Source organism: Ochotona princeps, chromosome 3 (genome assembly GCF_030435755.1).
Source record: "Ochotona princeps isolate mOchPri1 chromosome 3, mOchPri1.hap1, whole genome shotgun sequence".
NCBI lineage: Eukaryota > Metazoa > Chordata > Mammalia > Lagomorpha > Ochotonidae > Ochotona > Ochotona princeps.
Window position 1 is genome coordinate 86,024,397 of NC_080834.1, and position 24,274 is coordinate 86,048,670.

The 24,274-nt window shown below is 34.4% G+C and overlaps 1 protein-coding gene across 1 annotated transcript in view; it reads left to right on the plus strand.

Annotated features, from left to right (window-relative positions):
* STXBP5L (syntaxin binding protein 5L) overlaps positions 1–24,274 on the plus strand; it is a 286,369-nt gene that overhangs the window by 1,106 nt on the left and 260,989 nt on the right. Inside the window, exon 2 of the mRNA XM_004577863.2 lies at positions 691–887. Within this exon, the coding sequence (XP_004577920.2) occupies positions 691–887 (197 nt within the window). The remainder of the gene's footprint in view (positions 1–690; positions 888–24,274) is intronic.

The following is a 24,274-nucleotide window of genomic DNA, read 5'->3' on the forward strand; positions in this document are numbered from 1 at the left end:
GAGTGAGCCGGGGGCAGCGGGGGCAGCCCCTCACGGTGGCTGTGGCTGCGGTCACCCGCAGATGTTTTGAGGTTCGGGATTTGTAGGGGTGACAGATGGAAAAAGGCCTCCCCGTTTTCCTACTAAGGCCAAGGGAACATTGAAAAGGATGAGGGGAGAGCCCGGGAGGTGGCGGTGAGAGTAAATATCACTTTGCCTCCCACACCTCCTCTCCACAGCATCGTTTTTTTTTTTTCTTTCTGAAAATGAAATATTTAGAGCTGACGCTTGAAAAGGAAAGCCCGTCGTCAAGAGAGAGGCAGAGGGTCTAGGTCTACCCGACTCTCGTTTGATTGTATAATAATGATGATATAATGCTAATGACGATGATGACACTGCCTTTTATTTTTACCCCAGTGCTGATAAAGCATAGCTACAGCTGGGGATGAAGCCCTTGAGAAATCTGATGAGTGAAGAGGGAATACTGTTGCTTTCGGAGTTGTGTTTTATTTATTTAAGGATGTGCTTCTCAGAATTAGAATTTGGCAAAAAGAAGACTTTCACCCCTCTAGTTACATAGCCCATGTTTCTGATGAAATATGGATTGGCTACTGTTGTTGCCTTGACTAAGAAAGATATAAAGGCTTTTACTCAGGCATGATTTTATGTATTGTCACCCTTTTTTTCCTTTTCCTTTGGATTTCTCAACAGATTTTAAAATGAAGAAGTTTAATTTCCGGAAAGTTTTGGATGGCTTAACTGCCTCCTCCCCAGGCAGTGGTAGCAGCAGTGGCATTAACAGCGGTGGTGGAGCTGGCAGTGGTTCCCTGCATCCAGGGGGGACTGCAGGGGCCCTCAGAGAGGAGATTCAAGAAACCCTGACTTCAGACTATTTCCAGATCTGCAAGGTAAGTTTGGAATTGGCTGAAGGCCTTTTACTTGTTTATCTGACTCTTGTGAGGATATGAGGGAAACAGAATACTCCTGGGACTAAAAGCTGTTGAGATGCCAGCTTCAAGGAAGGTCCATTGCAGAGAACTCTCTGGGTAGGTCAGGTTGAATTAATCAAGATAATTCAGGCATCAGCTGAATATGCAGTGATGGTTTAGAGGGCAAGTAAGTACATGTGAAAGGAATTTGTGAGATAATGGCAAGGCCCAATAGTGAGTGACGTTTCTAATGTAGGTAATCAACGAGGCAAGAACATAGTAGTATGATTTCCTTTGTTGTTTAGAGAATGTTGTTTCACTTAGAAATGAATAAAATTACTAATGTATTAGAATTAAACAGATATGGCTACATAAATTTAAAGGGTCCAGTGGTTTTGTTGTTAAGTCTTGAATGAACATACTTCTAGATTTTTAAACTCTTCAAAATAAGGGATGAATACCACAGGATTAATAATGTAAGAACTAGTAATACTTGTAAGAACTCAAAAAATTGCTAGTGTTTGGCTTCAGTAAGAAAACATGTCAAGTAACTATAACTTGATGAAGTTCTAATGCATATGCATATTTTTATAAGAGGATAAAATGAGAATTTATGACATAAAGTAGTTCATTATCCTTTTTCTGACTTGGAATGTGCTTTTAACCTGTAAGCAGTAAAAAAAAAAAAGCTACTAAGTCACTCATATGATAAAGCTATTATAGTTTCATGAATATGTACTACATAGGCAGAAATAATGAATTTTTGAAAATATAGAAATTAAATATCAACTTATTGATACTTAAAGTTTTTTATAATTACTACATTTATAGTAAAGAAATAAGCTACAGTAAATTTTAGTCATTACTTCAGCTTCTATTTATAGACTGGTCAATACAAAACATTAGAAATACAGTTGTTAATGTACATAAAACAAATTTTCTTATATTGGGTAAACAGTTTTAACCTAGCCTGTAAAAATTATGTATAGTAGTGGATTTTCCCCTCAATGTGGAATAATAGATACTTGTTATTGTGGGAGGGACTGTGATCATAAGATAAATCCCAAGAGGCCTTCAGGTGAAATTCATAGGCAGAGGAATTATTCACTGATTCTCTAAGCTTTGACATGTTACTGTTTCCTTTTACGGATTCTGAAAATATTTCCAAATTTTCTGAGTTCATGGATTTGGTAGTGATGTGGAAAGTTTTTAGTGGAGGCAAAATTTGTAGAAAACTTCTGGAACGTGATGTTGGGCTTAGAGGTTATAAAGCTGGTGGGGAAGGTTTTAAATGCAAAATTTCAGGGAAAGGTATAAATGTGAGAAAGGGGAATGGAATATGTAACTGTCTTTCTATTTATTCGGACAAAAGGTGATAATCGGAAGTGACAAAAGTTAAATATTTTGCCATTTCAAACATATGACACAATAGGAAGAGGACCAATTTAGAAACCCGAAATTTGTGTTTCATGTGAAGGTTCTGGGCAAGCCATTTATCTTCCTTAAGCTTTGATTTCTGTATTTTATTAGGGGAATAAATTTTTTCTCACCTAAAAGAGGGGTTAAAACAAATCGGAAGAACAGATAAGTTAGTAAGATGATAGCAATGCATACATGGGAAAAATAACAAAATACTTATATTCTGAAGCTTTAAAAACCATCCTGTTCGCAGTAGGATGATTTTAACTAGTTGTAATTTTAGGTAACAATTTTCAAGGAAGCTAAAGAATACATCACTGTATGAGTTGTGTTTTGGTACTTCTGAATCCTTACTAAATGGAGAAACTGTCATAGCATCTTCGGAAAGGAATAGGATCTGACTACTGCAGGTTACATTGTCAGTGATAATAAATATATAAAAATGCTTGCTTACTAAAGTTAGAACCATTGTCTAAATGAAGTCATTTCAATTTTCTGATGGAATGTGCTTAAAACATTCTATTCTGAGTTTTAACAAGTTGACACCTTCTGGGTACTTCTACGTTTTCAACCCCAAAATTAGAGTATAAACCTAGACTCCTCCTTTGAAAACCATTCCCTCTAACCGTCTGATTAGTCATCAAGGCCTGTCTCTTTTATTTTAGTGGTATTTATGCCATTTTCTCCATCACTAGTATTGTTCATGATATCTCATTGGTTGTGTCAGTTTCTAAATGACCACTTCGCTTCTTGTTATGAAGGTGATTATTTCTGAAACACAATGTTAATCTTATTCCCTGCTAAAATGTCTGATTTTAGAACAGTGATATTCCTTAAGAATTTTTTTTTCTGAGAAACTGCAGTAAATGAGATCTTTTAAAAACAAATGTGGTACTTCATTGGCATTCACTTGTTTTATAAATTATAATGTTATATCCACAATTGGTAAAATTTATATTCCTCATATGCATGGATGGATAGTAGGGCCTTTCCTTTAGTAGTCTCAAGTAAGTAAATATTTAAGGCTCATAATCAATGACGTGTCTGTAAGAAATTCAAAACCAGAAATGGCTGAAGCAGCTTTGGTTCAAGGTCATCAAACAAACAAACAAAGCAATTTAATGCTTTGATTTTGCATAATTTTTAAAAAAAGATTTATTTATTTTTTATTGGAAAGGCAGATTTACAGAGAGGTGAGGCAGAAATATCTTCCATCTGCTGGTTCACTCCCCAAATGGCTGAAATGGCTGGTATGGCTGGAGCTGTATCAATCTGACGCCAGGAGCCAAGAGCTTTTTTGAGTCTCCCTTGCACGTGCAGGATCCCAAGGCTTTGGGCCATCCTTTGCTGCTTTCTCAGGCAGGGAGCTGGATGGGAAGTGGAACAATCAGAACAGAAATTGGTGCCTGTATGGGATGCTGGCGCTTGCAGATGGAGGATTAGCTAATTGAACCATTGAGCTGGGCCCCCTACTGCCATTTGTTTGAAGTTCAGTTTATGTATGTTTGTGTGAGTTGTTCAGATTATTTTTAAAACACTTGCTCACCTTTCCTGAACTTGTATCCTATTAAACACGACTAAATCCTGTCTCTATGTAATAAATTTCAAACTACTTAATTATATGTAGTTCCTGTCAGAAGTGGTTATTGTTTACCTTTGCACCCTCATTTTCTTGGTTCCCTGGGTGTATGCCGTGTTTACTGAGTGTATCATGTTATCTCATCTCTCACTGCCTCTTCTCATTCTATTCCTGTTGTCTGGAATCACTCTTCTACCTGCAATAAAGTTGAGAACTCTGAGTTATCATTTACTTGACAGTTCTACTACTATCTCCATGAGACCATCTCTGACCATAGTCTTCTCATCTCTGTACCATCTGTGGACCTGGAACAGATTGATAGTGAAAATTTAGCACCATTTCACATATTCAGACCATCAGATATATAATCTAGAATATATTATAGTTTATAAAATATTTATAGCATATTAATCCATATAGTTGTGTGCCTAGCAACTGGGGAGATGAAGATATCAATCTGTCATATATCTACAATATATGCATAATCCACCTTTCTGTACATGTATCTTAGTTGACATATAGCTAATAAGCAAACGGAGTAGGAAAATGCAAATATTTTAGCTAAAGAGTATAAATTTCAAACATCCAATGAAAGTGTCCATCTCTTGTACAAATAAAGTGGAGAGTTATAATGAGTGCTTTTACTTAGAGAACTTCATCTGTAGAATGATGTTGAGCTGCATTTGATCTGCGTGGTAGTGATAGTCATGTAAGGAAAATACAGTGTTAATATTTTTGTTATACTCATAATACATCTAAAACTACAGAATGTCATTGGTAGCCCTAGGTCTCCAAGTTGGTAAGAGACAAAGGATGTTCAACACTTTGCTTTTCAATTTTCACATTCAGTACTCTTTTTACTGACTTCCTAGAAAGGCAATAAATTACATTTCCAGGGAAAGATTGAGACCTTGATAAGATAAACACTACTATATTGACTGTTCCTTCAAAGTAAATATCAAGTCTGATCATATTTCTTTCTTTCTGACATTATTTACCCTAATCCAAGTCTCTAGCATTTCTTACTTGGGCTGATCCACCTATATAACCTTGGAAATGTTCCTTGTGCTTTTATGAAGGTATCCATCACTAGTTTCTTTTTTTTTTTTTAAATAATTAACTATTTTTATTGGAAAGGCAGATTTGCAGAGAGAGGAACAGCTCTTTTGCCTGCTGGTTTACTCCCCCAACTGGCTGCTATGGCCAGCACCGAGTTGATCAGAAGCCAGGAGCCAGGAACTTGTTCCAGGTCTCCAACGTGGGTACAGGGTCTCAAAGCTTTGGGCCATCCTCTACTACTTTCCCAGCTACAAGCAGGGAGCTGGATGGGAAGTGGAACAGCCGAGACCTGAACTGATGCCCTTTGGAATCCCACATGTTGCAAGGTGAGGATTTAGCCAATGAGCCATTGTGCTGGGCCCTGGAGTCTTAAAATAGGTGAAAGAATCCTTTATGTTGAAAACTTTCAAGTGGCTGTTTCTCTTAAAAAATAAAATGGTAAATTCTATTATTCTGATAAAGTTCTATGTCATCTAGTTACTGATAAGATTTTATTTTTAACTTTTCTTTCATATATTCTTATAAACTGCATTTAGCTTTAGATGTATGTGTTTAGGTTAAAAGTGGAGAGTGAGAAATCTCTCATTTCCTGATCTCATTCATCAAATAGACCTGATATTCAGAACAGTGCCTACCTCATTGACGACTAAAATATTTGTTGAATTAATGTGTGAAAAAGGAGTAAGGACACTGGTGAGTTAAGAGAACAGCTTCTAGAAAAGAGCTTTTGTGAAATAAATTTTGTATTATATAAAGAGAAAGAAACTATAGAGTTAAAACATGACATTATTTTAAAAACATAATTTTCAAAAAAATTTGTAAAAGATTGTAGAAAGAATTAAATTTATTTCCATTTTAAATTGAGGAAGACATTAGGAACATTCTTGTTTCCAAATGATCTTTTCAAAGGAATGGATTAGAATGATTAGATCGACAGTGACAAGCACATGGGGTGTTCTGGACTCGGTTCACAAAATAGGCAAAAATAAATATGTCATCAGAACCAGATTGCATAACCTTTAAAGTTCTGACTATATTCTGAAATTAGCCAACTCACTATTCATTATGATTTGTGAGCTGTTATTATAATTGGCCGTGATTTCAAAGTGAACATGTAACTTCTTCAGGGAAATGGATTTTCACACCAGATATATTATCAGACCTTCATAAGTGATAGATATAAAATAAAAAATGTATACAGTATAGAGTTGGGCTCTCTAGTATCCTGGGTGTATGAAAAAGAAGATTAATTGTTCAGATAATCATGAATACCATCATCCATGAATACCATAAAGAACAATCATTTTTTCTATGAAAAGCCTCTTGGTGCTCATATGTCATTAGCAAATTGAGTTAGTCTCATTTAGTATGACATTTCTAAAGTTCTTATAAGCAAATAGTGCTGCTATACTTTGTTTCTCAATATAGAAGCAATTTAAAACCTTACATATTTTCCAAATGTGTTTATTTATAGGATTACTACCGGTGATTATGTTTCTATCTCTTCAATATTGATGTATGGTGTACACATCCTTTTTCCTTAGGTAAAGCTGTTTGTGAAAATCAGAGTTAAATTCCATGGTTTGTATAAAACATTGTTTTCACAATAGTAATTCTCACCACATCCGTGAAAAATCTCAAGTAGAAGCCCTGCTTTTAAGTTTGTAATTAAGAGTTTTTTCTCCTATCATGGAGAATTGAGCTCCTTAATATATGTCAAAATAATGGTCTTTGTAAAGGCTTTGTTTGTAATGATAATTCTTGTTTTTTCTAAAGAAGTTAAGCTTAAAAACTATCTTTAATATTTACAAAGTTAATCTGGGGTAGAGATTATGACAGAAGAGTTAAAACATTGTTTGGGATGCCTGCATCCCATATCAGAGGGCCAGGGTTCCAGGTCCAGCCCCAATCCTATCTTTCTGCCAATGGACACTGGGAGAGGTAGCAGGTTTGGGTTCAAGTACTGGTCTCTGCCTTTCACTCGAGAGATTTGAATAGAGTGCCTTGTTTCTAACTTAGGCCTGGCTCAGTTCCAACTCCTACAAGCATTTAGGTAGTGAACCAGTGGGTGAAAGATTAATCTCTCTCAGTCTCACTCTCTGTATTTTAAATAAATAAATCTCTTACACTGTCTTTCAAATAAATATAAATAAAATATAAAATAGCTACCACAAAGTACTTACATATAACTGTAGAATTACAGAGGCTAATATTTTAGCATGTCAGACAATGATGTTTTCATTGAAAAACATTCAGACTACTGGAGAATCATTGCTCACTTTTGGTAATGCTGAAATGGTTTTGTAAATACTCACAGAAACTACAATTAAGTTTAGACAGCCAGAAATAGAGCTAGTACTTTAAATGATTTAGAGAAGGTAGTGGTGAAAGATGGAACAGAAGACCTCCAAAGGGTAAATACAAGAGCCAATGGATAGGAGATCTCTGTCTGCTTTTCTAAGGAATAAAACAACTAAAATGCACACTAGGCCCACTTTGATACTTAAGGAGAGGCTTGGATAAATGAGGCATCACAATTATTGAAGGAATACAGTGAAAAGGTATTTTCACATGTTTATTCAAAAAATTGTTTGATTTTTAAAATGATTAGAACATAAGCCATTCTCAACCAACTGACTATAATGAATGAAATAAAGCTATTTGACTTGCAAATCAGCAAAACCACTCTGCCTATTTTCTCAAATTATGTAAAATATTAGAAGACTATAATTTTTGGTTCACTTGGAGGCCCAAAATTACCAGTTGATATTGATGGTAACTTTAATGATTTTAATGTAACGATATATGGTACTTAATCGAAATAATGAATTTGAAATTGGAAATATAGTTAATGTTAGAATTTTACAATAGAATTATATGGATTCAATAAATACCTTTTGAATTGACAATATAAATTAACATCTATAACATTTAAAATGCAGATTTAATAATATCAGAATTCATTAGAAATAAAATTATTAGAAATTAAGAATTGGTAGGTAGAGAAAAATTATAATTCTTACATTTTCTGGTTTATTATAAATCTCAGTTCTATTGCTAAATTAACTACAAAAATGAATGCAGTAAAATTAATTTTACTGTCAAGATATTTGGATGGATTGCTTCATGTTCCCCAGTTGTTTCATTGAAAATTTTCTATAATCCTTAAAATCTCAAAACCAAAATGTTTGAAAATCATTAATAGTACAGTAAACTGAGGTGTTCGATTGGGTGGAGAGCAAATGCTTATACACTTGTAAGCATGTGTATCGTATGGAAAAGGTAAAATTAGTGTAGATTACAGAAAACTGAGCAAAGACACAATTGAATTAGATCAAGAGGAAGCTGATTTAGGGTAAAAATATTTCCAGCCAGGTGGACGTCACACTAATTGAGAGTAGACTTGATAGATGTGTAAGGAATTGACTATTAAGAGAGAAGTGGTGATAAAGTAGCAAAGATGGTAAATTCAGATATCATTTTAAACATTGTTGGGTGGTAATGCAGCTAACTACGTTAACTGCAATTGAATCACCTGCAAAGGAAGGATAGGCTAGGGAAGAGAAATAAACTTTGCCTTGAAAAAGGTAGTAGAATACCTGATTTGGAATTTTTCTTTATTTGGATGAAAATATGTATTTCACTTGAAAATCTCAATAAAGCCTGTGCCTTATCCCCTTTCAAGTATAGAAATATGATTCCACTAGAAGATTATTATTAGCTTCCTTTTACAGTTTCAACAATCATCAAAAAACCTAGTGGCTTTGACACAAAGCAACAAAATTTTACAATGTTTTATTTTGGAGGACAGAAGTGTGGTGGGTGTCATCAGGCACGAGTCAAGGTGTGTGTGGCTGCGTTCCTTTCTGGAGGCTCCAGGAGAGATTTTTTTTTCTTAGTTTTTAGAAGCTGCAAGTTAGAACCTGCTTCTAGTTCCCTCGTTGGCAGCTGACTTCCATTTGGAAAGCCAGCAGGGACATTGATTTAGCTCATGTGTTATCACTTTGACACTAACTTGCCTGCCTTCCTCTTCCATATATAAGGATGTTGATGATTAAATTGGGACCATGAGGGTATCTAGGTTAATCATCTGGTGTCAAGGACAAACTGATTGGGAACTTTCCTTCTTTTTGGTACCTGAATTCCCCTTGGCTATATAATTTGTTCCAGGTTTTTTGGGCACTGTTATTCTAACCACCAAAAAGATAGGCATCATTCTCACCTATTTTTCTTTTTCAGTTTTATGGAAAATTTGATACTAGAACAGATAATTGAATAATAAACCCAGATTCAACAATGAAAAACTTTGATAAATATTGCTTATTTATGTTTTCTGTCTTAGTACTCTTACTATTTCAGACATTATGTCCTCTTATCTGAAGAATTTCAGAGATCAAATAAAATTCCATGTTTTTTTTTACAACAATATCATCACATCTATAAAAATCAACAAAAAAGGTCATAGATCAGTAGACCGGTTTAAAAAAATAAAACCCATCTATTTGTTGCATACAGGAGACATAGCTCACCAACAAAGATCAGCGGAAACTATATCTCACGGATTTTGATTTTTTTTTCAGTCTCATCTCTTCAAAACACTTTCTCATTAAATTCTTCAAAGACTGAAAGATCATACAGTAGCATTTTCTTCAAGAAGGTTCTTGATTTCCTTTTTCATTTCTTCAGTGACACATTAGTCATTCAGTAACATTATTTAGCGTCAAGGCATTAATTTTTTTCTTCCTGTTGATTTTGTTTTGTGGCTTTTCATTTAAGGGGATATATAGTAACTGTGTGATGGAGAATATCATATCTAGTAGTATGTTATTTAACTTCATGACATTGTAAATTTTGTCTTTCTGTTGATTTTGTATTGTGGCTTTTCATTTAAGGGGATGTATAGTAACTGTAATAGAGACTATCATATACAGATGTGAGGATACAATGCAGTATGCATCTCTACTTCCAGGCAAAGATGGGCTCCTAATGAAACTGTTCACTATATCTTGACATTAGGATGCTGGAACTCTGCCATTGTCCATGCCTGTAATGATGGACATATGACTGTGTATGAAGATCTATACTATAGTAATAATAGAGAGGAACTCAGTGGAGTGGGGGAGGGAACTTGGGAAGAGTAAGGGAAATCCCAGGGCCTATGGAACTGTATCGTAAAATGATAATAAATAAAATTAGAAAATCAGAATTTCTCAACAATCAAATGTCTAGTTAATGTGGGGCAACTGAGCAAATTTAAATGTTTTTTTTTTTCTTGTGGTTGATTTGTTTAGAATTGGAAGCAAATAAGATCCACATTGCATTTTCACATGACTTGAAATTTTTGCTAATGAATATGTGTAAAGTTAGAGACTTTGATAAGATTGATCATATTGTGTTTTAGTGGATGATGAAAATAAGCCCTTTCTGGCTTAGAACAGACAGGAAAAAGTCAGCTTGGACTCCCATAAACCTTACTAGGTAGGACACAAAGATTAATTACTCCTCACTAAGGTATTCAAGAGTTCTCTGCACACCCCTCCTGAAGCTGTTCTGCTCCTCAATTGTTAACATATGGCGTGTTAGAGTTATAAGCCTGTATGGACTATCCTAAAACTCTTGAAGTTCAGTAAAAATCATGCTTGAATATTATAAGCTACTAAATATAAAAATGAAAAGACACGAGACAGCTGAATAGCACCCTATAAACATTTTAAGGTTTATAGCAGCCAGTTGTGTATAAACTAAAATTGAAATGTCAATGAAATAGTTACAGGAGGTGGTTAAGAACTTGCATTTTCTAACATATTGGTCACTCAATACCATGTCAATTAAATTCATGATGTTGTGAATTTCCATGTTTCTTCCTGTTGGTGAAGTTGTGTAGTGGCTTTTCATTGGAGGGGATGATACTCTGTCAGCTCTACTTTCAGACCAAGGAAGGTCTTCCAATGAAACTGTTGAATTTATCTGGACAATAAGATGCTGGACTCTATGCATGGTCCTTGCTCGCAGTTAAGGAATCATGACTGGTTATGAACTGTACTACTGTAACAATATGGAGGAATTAAATATGGGGGGAGTGTTTGGGGAGGGGTGAGGAGAATCCCAGAGTCTATGAAACTGTCATAAAATGAAACAATAATAATAAAAACAAAGCCCTTTCTGAACTGGATTGCAGTATGTGAGATGTGGGTGGGTTGCTCTGTGTACCACAAGATGTCAAGTAAAGGACTTTTGAAAGGTGTTTTCTACATATGGTAGCATCCTTTAAAAAATTTTCTTAAGAATAACTTTAAGTCAATCTGAGCAACTCTACTTTTTTAGTTTGCTCTTTTATACACCATTTCTAACAGTTATTTAAGGTAAGCAGATTTCATAATCAAGATTTAGTAGGAAAAAAGACTCACCCCGTTTTGATTTCATTAAAATTTGTTGTAAATAACTTGTTTCCAGTTCCCTTTACAACCACAGCCTTAACACTCCATATAATAAAAAATTTAAAAGATAGTAAGTAGAACAAGATTTAAAACCAGTGTTTGCTAAGTATAGAAAAAAGGTTGCAAACAATAATCAAATCTCAAAAATAGTAATTTCACTCATAGATTACATTTTTTGTACTCTGAATTAGTTACTACAAATCAGGGATGACATTTGTCTTTCTGGGACTGGCTTATTTCACTGAACATAATCATTTTCCACTTCTGTTTTGTTGCAAAAGATGGGATTTCATTCTTTTTATGGCTGAATAGTATTCCATAGTGTATATTTACCACCACATTTTCTTTATCCAGTCATCAGTTGGTGAGCATCTGCTTAATTACATATGTTGGCTATTGTGAATTGATAACTCTTGATCATAGTTAACTCCAATGTTGACTTAATTTCATTTGGGTAAATTCCCAGGAATGGTAGATCAGTTTAGTAGTCTTTCATAATGGTTCCCCAGTTTACATTCTCATCAACAGTGGATTAAGGTACGATTTTTCTTATAAGCGTGCCAATTTTACTTTTTTATGCTTTCTGTATGACAGTAATTTTAACTGGAATAGGTGAAACCTCATGTTTAATTTGCATTTTCCTAATGTCTAGTGATGCTGAGTATTTCTTTTTTCAAATGTCTGTGGATTGTTTGAATTTCATCATTTGAAAAATTCTTGTTCATGTCCTTTGCCCATTTCTTTACTGGATTGTTTGTGTTGTATTCTGGAGCTCTTTATATATTCTGGATATTAGTACTTTATTAAATGCGTAGCTTGTAAATGTTTTCTTCCATTATGTTGACTATCTTATTACTTTGTTGGCAGTTTTCTTTGCAGTCAAGCTTTTTAGCTTGATGTAATCCCATCTGTCAATTTTTGTCTAATTTCTTGTTCCTTTCTCTTTTTTTTTTCTCAAAAAGTCTCCACTTATGTCAGTGTCTTGCAGAGTTTCCCCAATGTTCTCCTCTAGTTGTTTGATTGTATCAGGTCTTACATTTTGATGTGTGATCCATTTTGGGCTGATTTTTTTCCGTAAGGTGTAAGACAATGGTCTTTTTTCAGACTTCTGCCTGTGGAGATTCAGTATTCCAGAAGCATTTGTTGAAGAATATTGTCTTTCCAGGACCAATTTTAATTTGTTTGTCAAAGATTTAGTTGATTGTAGATGGAAGGATTGATTTCTGGGTTTCTACTATGCTACACCGGACTACATGTCCATTTTTTGGTATCAGTACCAGGCTGTTTTGATAGTTATTTCCGTGTATTACGTCTTGAAATCTAGAATTGTGATGTTTCTGGCTTTTGAAAAAAATTGTAAAGATTGTTTTAGCTGTTCTTGGCTCTTGTGTTTCCATTATGGATTCTAACATCATCTTTTATAGATCTGAGAAAAATGTTGGTATTTGGATTGAGATGACATTGAATTTGTAAATTGCATTGGATAGTATGTATATTTTGGTAACATCAAATTTTCCAGTCTAGCAGAAAGGAAAATTCATCCATTTGATGTCTTCTTTTAATGTTTTTGTTTAATGTTGTTTAGTGTCTTTGTTTAATGTTTTATATTTGTCATTAGAGGGATCCTTCACATCATTGGTTAGATTAATATCAGGGTATTTAAATGTTTTTGTAGGTATTGTGAATGGTTCTGACCTTTTACGTTTTTTCTCATTCATGGATTTGTTTGTGTATATGAAGGCTAATTTTCCATGTGCTTATTTTATATCCTGCAACTATATCAAACTTTTTCCCATTCTATATTATGCTAACTGTGGATTGTCATACTACCATGATTGTTTTAAAGAATTTTCCTTTTAGACCTAATTTGATTGTTTTTTTTATCACAAAAGTATATTTTATCAAATTCTTTTTCTGCTTCTGTTGTGATAATCATTTGGTCTTCTTTAATTTGTGAATGTGATGTATCACATTTATTGATTTGTATATGTTGAGCCATCCCTTCGTACCCAGGGTAAATCCCACTTTCTCCAGGTGAATGATCTTTCTGTGGTGTTGTTGGATTTAATTAGCTAATATTTTGTTGAGGATTTTTGCATCTTTGTTCATAAGGGATGTTGGCATATAGTTCTTTCTTCATTATGTATTTTTCTGGTTTTGGAGTTGAAGTAATGCTGGCTTCATAGAAGGAGTTTGGGAGAATAGTCTCCTTTTCAATTGTTTTGAATAATTTTAAAAGAATAGAAATTAGTTCTTCTTTAAGAGTTAGTGGAATTGTGCTTTGAAGCCATGTGGTCCCAGACTTTTCGTTGTTGAGAATTCTTTATTAGTGATTCAATTTCTGTCTTGGTTATTGGTCAATTTTAGGTTTTCTATCTTTTCCTGACTCGATTTTGGTATATTTTATGTGTCCAAAAATCTGTCCATTTATTTTTGATTTTAATTGTTTGCATATAAAAGTCTATTAATTGTTGATGATTCTTTTTATTTCTTTTGTGTCTGTTGTAACATCCTCCTTTTAATCTCTAGTTTTCTTAGTTTGGGTCTTCTGTTTTTTTCGTGGTCAGCTGGGCCACTAGTCTAGTGTATCAATTATATTGTTTCCAAAAAAACAGCTCTTCATTTCTGATTCTTTTGTATTTTTTATCTCAGTCTTATTTACTTTATTTCTTCTCTAAATTTTTCTTTCCTCCTGCTAATTCTGGATTTGGATTTTTATAAATCCCAGAGATGGCCTTTTAGATCATTTTTAATATGTTTTCAATTTCTTGATGTAGGCTTTAGTTACTGTAAACTTCCCCCTTAACATTGCTTTTGTTATATACTGTAACTTTTGATATGTGTTCCTGTCCTCTTATTAATTCCCAGGTATATTTTGATTTATTCTGTAATCTGGTGCTAATTCAGGATCCTGTGGTTCAGTCTGCATGTGTTTACTTATTTTCTATAGTTTATTAAGTGATCAATTCCAACTTCATTCCGTTGTGATGAGAAAGGATAACATGTTATGATTTCAATTTCTTTTTGAAGAACTTTCTGTCCTAGTATATAGTCTACTTTAAAACAGGTTCCATGAATTGATGTACAAAGTGTATATTGTGAGGTGAAATGTTAGATTGGATTCATAATAAAGGTTAACTCTGTTGCTTCTTTCTGATTTTTAGTTTAGCTGATCTGTCAGTTGATGAAAATGGGGTTTTGAATTCCCCTGTTTTTTTTTGGTATTATAGTCTGTGTGTGCCTTTAGATCCATTAGCATTTGTTTCAAATAGAGATCCTGACTTTGGGTGCATATACATGTAGTCTATTTTGTTTCATATTAGGATGGCTACTCCTGAATTTTTGTTTTCTGTTACCATGGACTATGTTTTCTCATTCACTCAGTTTGTGTGTATCTATCTTTGTTGGAAAGGTGTCTTTTTTTTTTGTTTTGTTTTGTTTTGTTTTGTTTTTTTGTAGGTAGAAAATAGAACGGTGCTTTTTTTTTTTTAATCAAATGCATCTTGCCAGTCTGTTTTTTAATTGGAAAGTTTAGGCCATTTGCATCCAAAGTTATTTTTGATAAGTGAGTACTTACGTGTGTTTAAGAAGAAATTGTAAAAAGTCAAAAATATTTTATATCGCATTTCCTTTAGTAAACATTTTTTAATAACTGTTGTAAAAATTGATAGTAAAATATTTGCAGAGTATTTAAGGTACAATGTGACATTTCAATGGAATACATAAAATGTACTAATGTTTTGTGGGTTAGATATAAGTTAGAATGGTAGAAAATAAAGTATAACAGGTTGAAGTGAATAAAGCTGGGGTAAATTTTTAGGTGTCATTCACTCATTAATTTTTGTTTATAAAATACACCATTGATAGGCAATATGTCATTCAATTTCACATGGTTTTTCTTTAATGTGAAGGAATAACTGACAATTAATTAGTGTGAAGGACTCACATAATTAACATGAAGGACTCACTCTCCAGTACTAAGACCAGACCTGTATAGGAGGAACATACCAGAAATGAATTGGTCTAATTCTTTTTTTATTTCTGTTTAGATAAAGGCTTATTTACTTTTATTTGAATGGCAGATTTTACATAGAGTAAAGGAGAGAGAGAGAGAGGGAGATGTCTTCCTCTGCTGGTTTAGTCCCCAAATGGCTGCAGTTGCTGAGCTAACAAAGCCAGGACCCAGGAGCTTCCTCCAGGTCAGCTATGTGGGTGCAGGGGCCCCAGGACTGGAGACATCCTCCACTGCTTTACCAGGCCACGTGTAGGGAGCAGGATTGGAAATGGAACAGCTGGGACAGGAACTGATGCCCATATGGGCTGCTGGCACTGCAGATGGAGGCTTAGTCTAGTATAACATAGTGCTGCCTTTCTTGCTTTATTTCTAAATGATACTTTTTAAAAGTTGTGTCATAATCCAGGTTACTAGGCTGAATATATCTGAAGAAAGAAGTTGAAAGGCAATAGGAAGAGGATTATAATACTAGAAAGTAATATACTTCAATTTATTGAGTTCCATTTGTAGATAATCTGTACACCATATTATTGATTCCTTTAAGTTTGTTACTTAATAATTCAGAAGGTTCTTTTTGCTGACTCTGTCATTCTGCGGTAGTTTGTTTGCTGTTTCTTTGCTTTTTTCCATTTCCATCTTGACCAAAGTTATTTTCTGTGTGAGTTAACATTCAATATGCTTGTACTTTTCCATAGCTGCCCAGTGGTGTTATTTGACAGTTTTACTTACTTATTTTGCAGACATTTATTGGAGACCTATTTTACATATAGCTCTTATTTGATACTTTTGTTCGGTCATCTTTTTTTTTTTGAGATTGAGTTTGCAAAACATGCACCTATTATCTGAATCTTTATTGCTTGTGACTATTAAAGTGATTTTGTGTCATGTACATTTTAATTTGATTTTTAGAATTTTTTGAAACTTCTTCCTTTAATGATTCAAATTATTTCTTTGTTCTTTTCATTGTTCCATTATTTTTAAATAATTCTATAAATGAACAACTATATTTCTCTTTTTTCTCTGATTAGTTTTTCATTTATATTCTATTGGCTAAAATTTCCTTTATCCTAAAATGAAAACTTCAGAAATGTTGAAAACTTATTTTTACCATAATTTAATTCTCCTACAAAATCTGATCCTTTTTTTGAGACTGTTAACATAACAAAATAGATAAGTAATTTCTCTTATGCTCACCAGTTTTTTTTTAAAGAATTAAAAAGCATTCTTGGTGTTCTCATTGAAGTTATCAAAGAATTATCTTCATGCTTTGTGTTCTCTGATATGTAATATTCAATATTCAATATTCTCTGTCTTCATAAAAAGCATGACTATTTGTATAGGTGTGTGTCATTTAATGTTTAATTTTCAGAAGGCCAATGTATTTTATTTTGTGGAAAACTATGGATTTAAAAAGCTTTGACCAAGAGATACATATTGAGGAGATAGCTGAAAATTTGATAGTTGTCAGCTGAAGGCAGAATAATCACTAGAGAGGAAAGTATTTGAGTTTTAGATAATATAAAATAAAATTTCTGGATTAAAGTGTTCAGTTCAGTGAATGTTTCTCAGCTATATGAGCAGTCTTCAAAAAGTTTATAGAAAATGTGTATTTGAAAAAGAGTGTGCTTGACTTTCATGTTTTTTCACCAAAATAAACTTGTATATTTGTTTTTCCTTAGACATTTTCAAGTACTTTGTATACATACGTACGTGTATGTGTGTGTGGTATGTATAACCATTTGTAAAACAAAATATAGAACATACCAAATTTTTCTAAAATTTCTTCCTAGACTTTTCTAATCAGTCTCCCACATCTATTTGTTTCCATAGGTAAATAAATTCTGACTTCTACCACCATATCCTACTCTTGCTTGTTCTTGGATATCATATAAATAATATTGTACACAATGAAGAGTTTTTCCAAGTGTGTCTTTGCTACAACACACTTTTTGAGATTGATATTGTTGAGTCCATCAACAGTGTGTTCCTTTTTAACTGATGAGTAGTTAGTCCATTGAACAATTGTATTGAGGAGCATGTTTTTTTTGAAAGATGAAATTTATTTATTTTTTGATTTTTATATTTTTAATTGATTACATTGCATTATGTGACACAGTTTTATAGGCACTGGGATTCCCCCCCACCCCTCCCCAAACCCCTCACCCCTCCCCAAACCCCTCACCCCATGGTGGATTCCTCTACCTTGTTGGCATTACCACAGTTCAAATTCAGTTGAGATTCTTTCATTATAAGCATCAACCAAGCGTAAAGTCCAGCATCTTATTGTCCAGATGAGTTCAACAGTTTCTTGGGGAGACCATCTCTGGTCTGAAGGTAGAGCTGGCAGAGTATTATCCTGATCAATTAAAAGCCCCTACATAAATCAGTAACAATTTATAACGTTATGGAATTAGTTGACATGGTATTGAGTAACCAATATGTTAAAAGACAGAGAGAAAAAAGAGAATGCAAGTTCTGAACCACATCCTGTGACTTCTACATTGACATTTCAATTATTAGTTTATATACAACTGGGTTCTATACACCTTAAAATGGCTATAGATTACTATTCAGCTGTCTCGTGTCTATCCTCATTTTAGTATTTAGCAGTTTATAGTGTTGAAGCATGATTTTGCTGAACCTGGCTGTTTTTCAGGTAGTCTGTTTTTCTCATATGTCAACAGTTTAGGTGAACAGTTTTAGGAGGGGTGTGCAGAAAAATCTTCAATACGCCAGTGAGGAGTAACTAATCTTTGTGTCCCACCCAGTGAGTTATAAGTGCATCCCCGCTGACCATTTCTGTCTGTTTCTAAGCTTTCCTTGTTGTTCTCTATCTATTCTAGTTTTTTTGCTTATTCATTTGTTTTGAGGGGTTTCTGGAGCAATCCTGATGGTCATTACGAGAGAGGGTGGGGACCCAAAGTCGGAACCAGGCAAGGACCAGAGAAAGCTCCTCTTCCTAGTCCCAAAGGAAGTTTAATGTTCTTCTGTTTCTGTGGACCGCTCAGTGCTCTTGGTTGTCGTTCCGATGACCTTGGATCCTGTGAGGCAGGATTTGGGCTTCTTCCATCCCATGTGGTAGATCCAAATGGGGGTGGGTGACCTCAGAGTTCTTGGCCTCCGAAGGCACTCCATTTCCCCGTGTTCTCCTTGGCAGTTGGGATGCAGTTCTTGGTGCTCGTACTGATAGTCCTTGGTGAGGATCTGGGAGTCTCCAGGGTTGGACTACAAGCCTCTTCCTGTCCACCTGCTCCACTCTGGGGCCCCCCACCCCCCACCCCCCTGCTCTATACATATAACATCCTGTTAAGAGGTTGTTAGGATCGGAGGAGCATGTTTTTTTAAATACAAATTCTTTACAGAAAATACAGTAGGCTAGAGAGAAAACACTCCCAAATTATCCATGTTCCAAACATTCTAGAATAGAACACATTAACTGTTTTTTTTTTAAAGATTTATTCATTTTTATTACAGCCAGATATACACAGAGGAGGAGAGACACAGAGGAAGATCTTCCGTCCAATGATTCACTCCCCAAGTGAGCCGCAACAGGCCGGTGCGCGCCGATCCGATGCCGGGAACCTGGAACCTCTTCTGGGTCTCCCACGCGGGTGCAGTGTCCCAATGCATTGGGCCGTCCTCAACTGCTTTCCCAGGCCACAAGCAGGGAGCTGGATGGGAAGTGGAGCTGCCGGGATTAGAACTGGCGCCCATATGGGATCCCGGGGCTTTCAAGGCGAAGACTTTAGCTGCTAGGCCACGCTGCCGGGCCCGAAAACATACTTTTTTGGATACAGTTTATTTTAGGAGTTTTATATTTTTGTTATGTGGAAATAGATACCACCCTAATGAGAGAGATTTTTAGTGAAAAAAAAAAAAACTCCAGTATATGCTCCTTTTGGAGATTGTAAGTATGGAAAATTAGAAGCAGGTAAGTATGGGTGGAGCATCCTAAGTAATTGGTTTGGGAAATGTATTTGATTTTTCTCTCCAAAGTTTGAGGGAAAGGGCAGAGTGAAGAAAGCTGCCACAAAGTAGCAATCTGGCAGTCACTGCGCAGTCAGTTCCTGATTGTTGTGGACTGATTGCTGGGGAAGTTGTGTTTTGACTTCTGGTAAGGGGTACTACCGGATTGTTTGGTTTCCCAAGCTGGTTGCCGCAGAAATAGTGGGCTAAAGTTACATTATTTTATATGGCCCAGCCATTGTCTGTTGTATTGTCTAGTCAGTTTCTCAGTCACGTTTTGGTGTTGCTATAGGTCTTATATTGAATTTTACTTAGCAATGATTTTTCATATTAGTATTTGAATACAAAACCTTTTCTATTTGGTTATGGATTTTTCTTTACATAAATATCACTGTTCCATAGCTGTCAATCTAGAGGATACATTCTTATTACAAATTCAGAGTTTTGGTATTTCTAGATTTCCAACTGTTTCTTATATTCCTTGCTAAATTATTTTCCAAGAAGTTGAACATTTTAATTCACTGTAGGGTCAGGCATTGTGGCACAGTGGATTGAGTGGTTGCTTTGGACACTGGAGTGCTGGTTTTCCTGGCTGCTCTGCTTATGATCTCTCTCATACTAATGCAGCTGAGAAGGCAGTAGATGATGACTTGAATACTTGGGTTCCTGCGGTCTACAAGGAAAGCAACTTGTTGCTTTTGGCAGTTGTATCCATCTTGGGACTGATTCAGTAGATAGAAGATCTGTCTTTGTTTTTCCTATCCTTCTCCTGCCTCTGTCAAGATAGCTTTCAAATAAATAAGCACTGATACAAGGATAATCATTTGAATGAATCATACAAATATAGCTGGACCTTACTGAGATTTAGGTAAGAAAATAGAGTGGGCATGGTTACCGTGATTTTCATGTGGTTGTATTGATATTAAATTCTGCTTGTTATGGGTAACATTGCATTTAGGGAAATTGTGCATCATTGGTACCCTTTGAAAATGCGTTTTAGTGATTACCTAGTATTTTATTCCGTAGCTGTGCTATATACTTCATTGAAACAACGTAAATGCTAATTTCTCATCTCTACTGTTTCAAAAGACCCTTATACATATTAACTTGCTTTAGTATGACCACGTATAGGGAAAGATTAGTATATTCCAGGTTAAAACTGGACAACTATGATAGTGAACAAGAAACCATGTACTCAGTTTGATCTTGAAAACCAGGCTTAAAAATTATTGGGTCATTATGCATCAATACAAAAGTTAAGTCTATTAACCAAGATGTCCTTATTTAGTGATTGTATGAATTTTAGAGGAATTACTCTAGTTTGCTGACATCATCAATTTTATTTTAAATGGGCTATCAGTAATTTTCTTCTCATAAATTCACATTACAAAAATTTTAGGTTTTTATTTCTCTTTCTCTACCCAGGTTAGTTCTAATAAGCAGTTCTTCTTCCCTTTTAAAATCATGATTTCCTGGTTTTGTTCTTTTTTTTTTCTCTTTACTGTATCAACTGTGTGGGTCAAATGATAGTCTTTTCTTTGTTCCTAAATTAAGAATAATTTCTGGCACTAAATTGTGTCGAAACATTTAACTTTTTTTCAATATCTTATTTCTGTTAAGATTTATTTGGCTCATGTGTTATTTAGGGCATGCTGTTTAATCTCTGGATAAATGTTTCCAACCTTCTGTTATATTGTTTTTTTAAAGTGTTGCTTTTTATGGTTTCTATTATTTTTTAAAATTTGCCAGGTGTGCTTTGTACCCTAGAGCATAATTTATTTTTGTGACCCTTCCATGTAGCTTCAGAAGAAAGTGTCTTCTGCTGTTGGATGAAATTTGTCAGGGAAGGAAAAGGTAGGGAAAGAAGGAAAAGGGAGGGCGGGGAAGAGAGATTGCAAGAGAGGAATGAAAGGAAAGAAGGAGGGAAGGCAGGCAGACAGGCAGGAAAGAAGAAAGAAAGAGAACAGCTAATTCATTTTCCACTACAATCCATGGCCAGGAATGCACCAGACTGAAGCTGGGAGCCAGATGCTGAATTCAGGTCTCCCTTAGGTGTCAAGAGCTAATTCCTTGAATGTCACCAGCTTGCTCCCAGGATCTTTATTAGCAGTAAGTGGAATTGAAACCAGAAGTGGGATTGAACCAGCAAATATTTTAACTGGTAGGTCTCACACCCACCCTTATGAATTTTGATTAGATCTAATTGTTGGGGTTTTCCAGGTAACTATGTCCTTACTGATTTCATCCTGCTAAATATGCCACTTGCTTAGAGAATATTAAAATCTCTGCCTGTAATGGAGGATTCATTTTTCTTTGCAGTTCTGTTAGTGTTTGCCTCACTGATTTGATTTTGTGTTGTTAGGCATACAAACAAAGAATTGCTATGTATTGTTGGGAAATTGATCCTTTATCGTTATGCAGTGCCATCTTTAAGCCCTGATTATTTTCTTTGTTCTGAATTTGACTTTCAAGTTAATATGGCTCCTCCTGTTTTCTTCTGATCAGTGTTACCATGGAGTCTCTTCATCAGTCTCTATCTTCACATTAAGGTGGATTTCATGTAGACACTGTATCATTGGAGGTTTGTTTTATTCTGTTTTGACAGAGTATGCCTTATAATTATTGTTTACTCATTGACATGTATAATGGTTACTGATTGGTTGGATTAACACTTATTACACAGAAATTGCTTGCAATTGTTCTCTGGGATTTTTTTGTCTTGCTTTTTCTGCCTTTTCTGGTTTTAATTGAGCACTTTATATAATGCAGCTTTCTCTCCTTTCAGCTTATCAGTTGTACCTTCTAGTAACTTTTTAGTGATTGTCCTTGAGTTCTAATGTACATTTACACAAAGTAAGGGCCTTTAAAGATATGTAAAGTCATAATTATCAAAACCAGGGAATTTACGTTTAGCTAACTTAGTCTTTTAGTTGTAATTCTGTGCTCTTTGTAACACATAAATGATCTTTCTTCATCCTAAAGTTTTTACAGCAGAAGTGAAAGGTGTTTTTTCACTGGCTCTTTTTCTACTTCTAAGAGTAATTTGTTTTATAGTAGGCACTTAATTATTGTTGACTCATCTGCTTTATCTTGCTTAAGGAAAGACAGTCAAAGTAGAAAATAAGCTATTCTTGCCAATGTCAACTGGTTCACATTTTTCTGCTATTGTTTTAGAACTCAGCTAACCTAGTATTTCTTATCCTCTTTTCATCTTCCATCACAAGATTATTAAGAGCAGAATTTTAAGAAATTTCTTATAAAACCAATTTGTCCACTTGAATGGAATTATAAATCATCTTGATATAAAGTCAATTATTTTGCCTGTTTAACATGATCAGTGTATGGGAATGCATATGCACACAAACATGCCCAATTAACTTAAATAGAATATCAGTCTGTCAGGAGGAGGTTATAGCTAATTAAGATATTGTATGCATATGGTAAAAATATTTTAGGTGCCAAATTCAGCCAAAGAAAATAAAATAATTCAAAATACCATTTTTATATCATATTTAAATAATAAACGAAATAAATGATAACATAGCTAATATTATTTAAATGCCTTCTCTTGTTCAAGAACTGTGCTCAGAACTTGTAAGTACCTCTTTTATTGACATCTCATAAAGTGAGAGCTTTTCTTGTGAATTAGACAAGGCAAATGAAGCATAAAGAGATTTTAAAGAAGAGAGGTGTGACTTAAGTATTTACAAGTTATTTATACTTGTACAAATAACAATGGTACTGGTTATCTTAGCAAACCATTGAAATGAGAGTATATAGCCAATGGGAAATCAGACTAAATGTATAGAAAATTATATTTAATAATCTAATACCATACTTACATATTTTTGATTGGGAAACAATGTTAAGTCTAAGTTCATTGCTGTTCAGTAATATGCACTTTGTGAAAAATGTAGAAACATTAGATGTCTATAATTTCTCTCCAAGTGTGCCCTAGTTCCTAGTGCATTTGGAGTATAGCTGGATTGAAAGGAACGTTAAAATTACTTAGTTATCCCTCCTATTTTGTAGATGGAGATACTGAGTAGCTAAGTAATGTATCCAGGTTAGATAGGCAGTGACAGATGTGCAACCTGAATCAGGTCTCCTGACTGTAGGCACAGTATTCTTAATTATCATTCTGTCTGTATAAATTTGCCTCACAAGATTTTTCTTTCTTTCTTTTTCTTTTTCTTTTTTTTTTTTACAACTTTTCTTTTTTTTTTAACCAAATATTTTAGCTTGCTATACTTAAAAGAGCATTTTCAATTTTTTTGGATTAGCAACAATTTTGTATGTTTTTTGGCACAGTGTGATGTTTCAATACATGCATACAATATGTACTGATTAAATAAAATTACATTTTCCTCTCCTTGTCATTGATCTATGATTGGAGTCATGGAACTGCTCTTGTCTGTTTACTCAGAAAATATATAACAGTTTGCGAACTCTAATATCACCCTGTTGTGTTGTGATATTAGGAATTTATTCCTCATTTCTAAATGCGGTTTGATACCTTCTTACATTGCTGTTCCCCAACCCTCTCAAATTCTAGAAAGTAATATTTCATCTCCGAACAACTTTTTGAAAATCTGCATGCAAAAAAGAATGTGTGGTATTTGGTTCTCTATGGCTGTCTTATTTCGTGTGAGCTAAGGTTCTTCAGTTCCCTTCATTTTTTTTTTTTTTTTTGCAAATGATGGGATTTTGTTCCTTTTTATGGCAGAATAATATAATATGTATGTAATATAAATATTGTATATATATAAATTCATCCATTAATAGATAACTAGGTTGATTTCACATCATGGCTTGTATAAATGATCAGTGCTATAATAAACAGTATGGAGCAGCTGTCTCTTTGATACAATGATTTAATTTCTTTTGGATA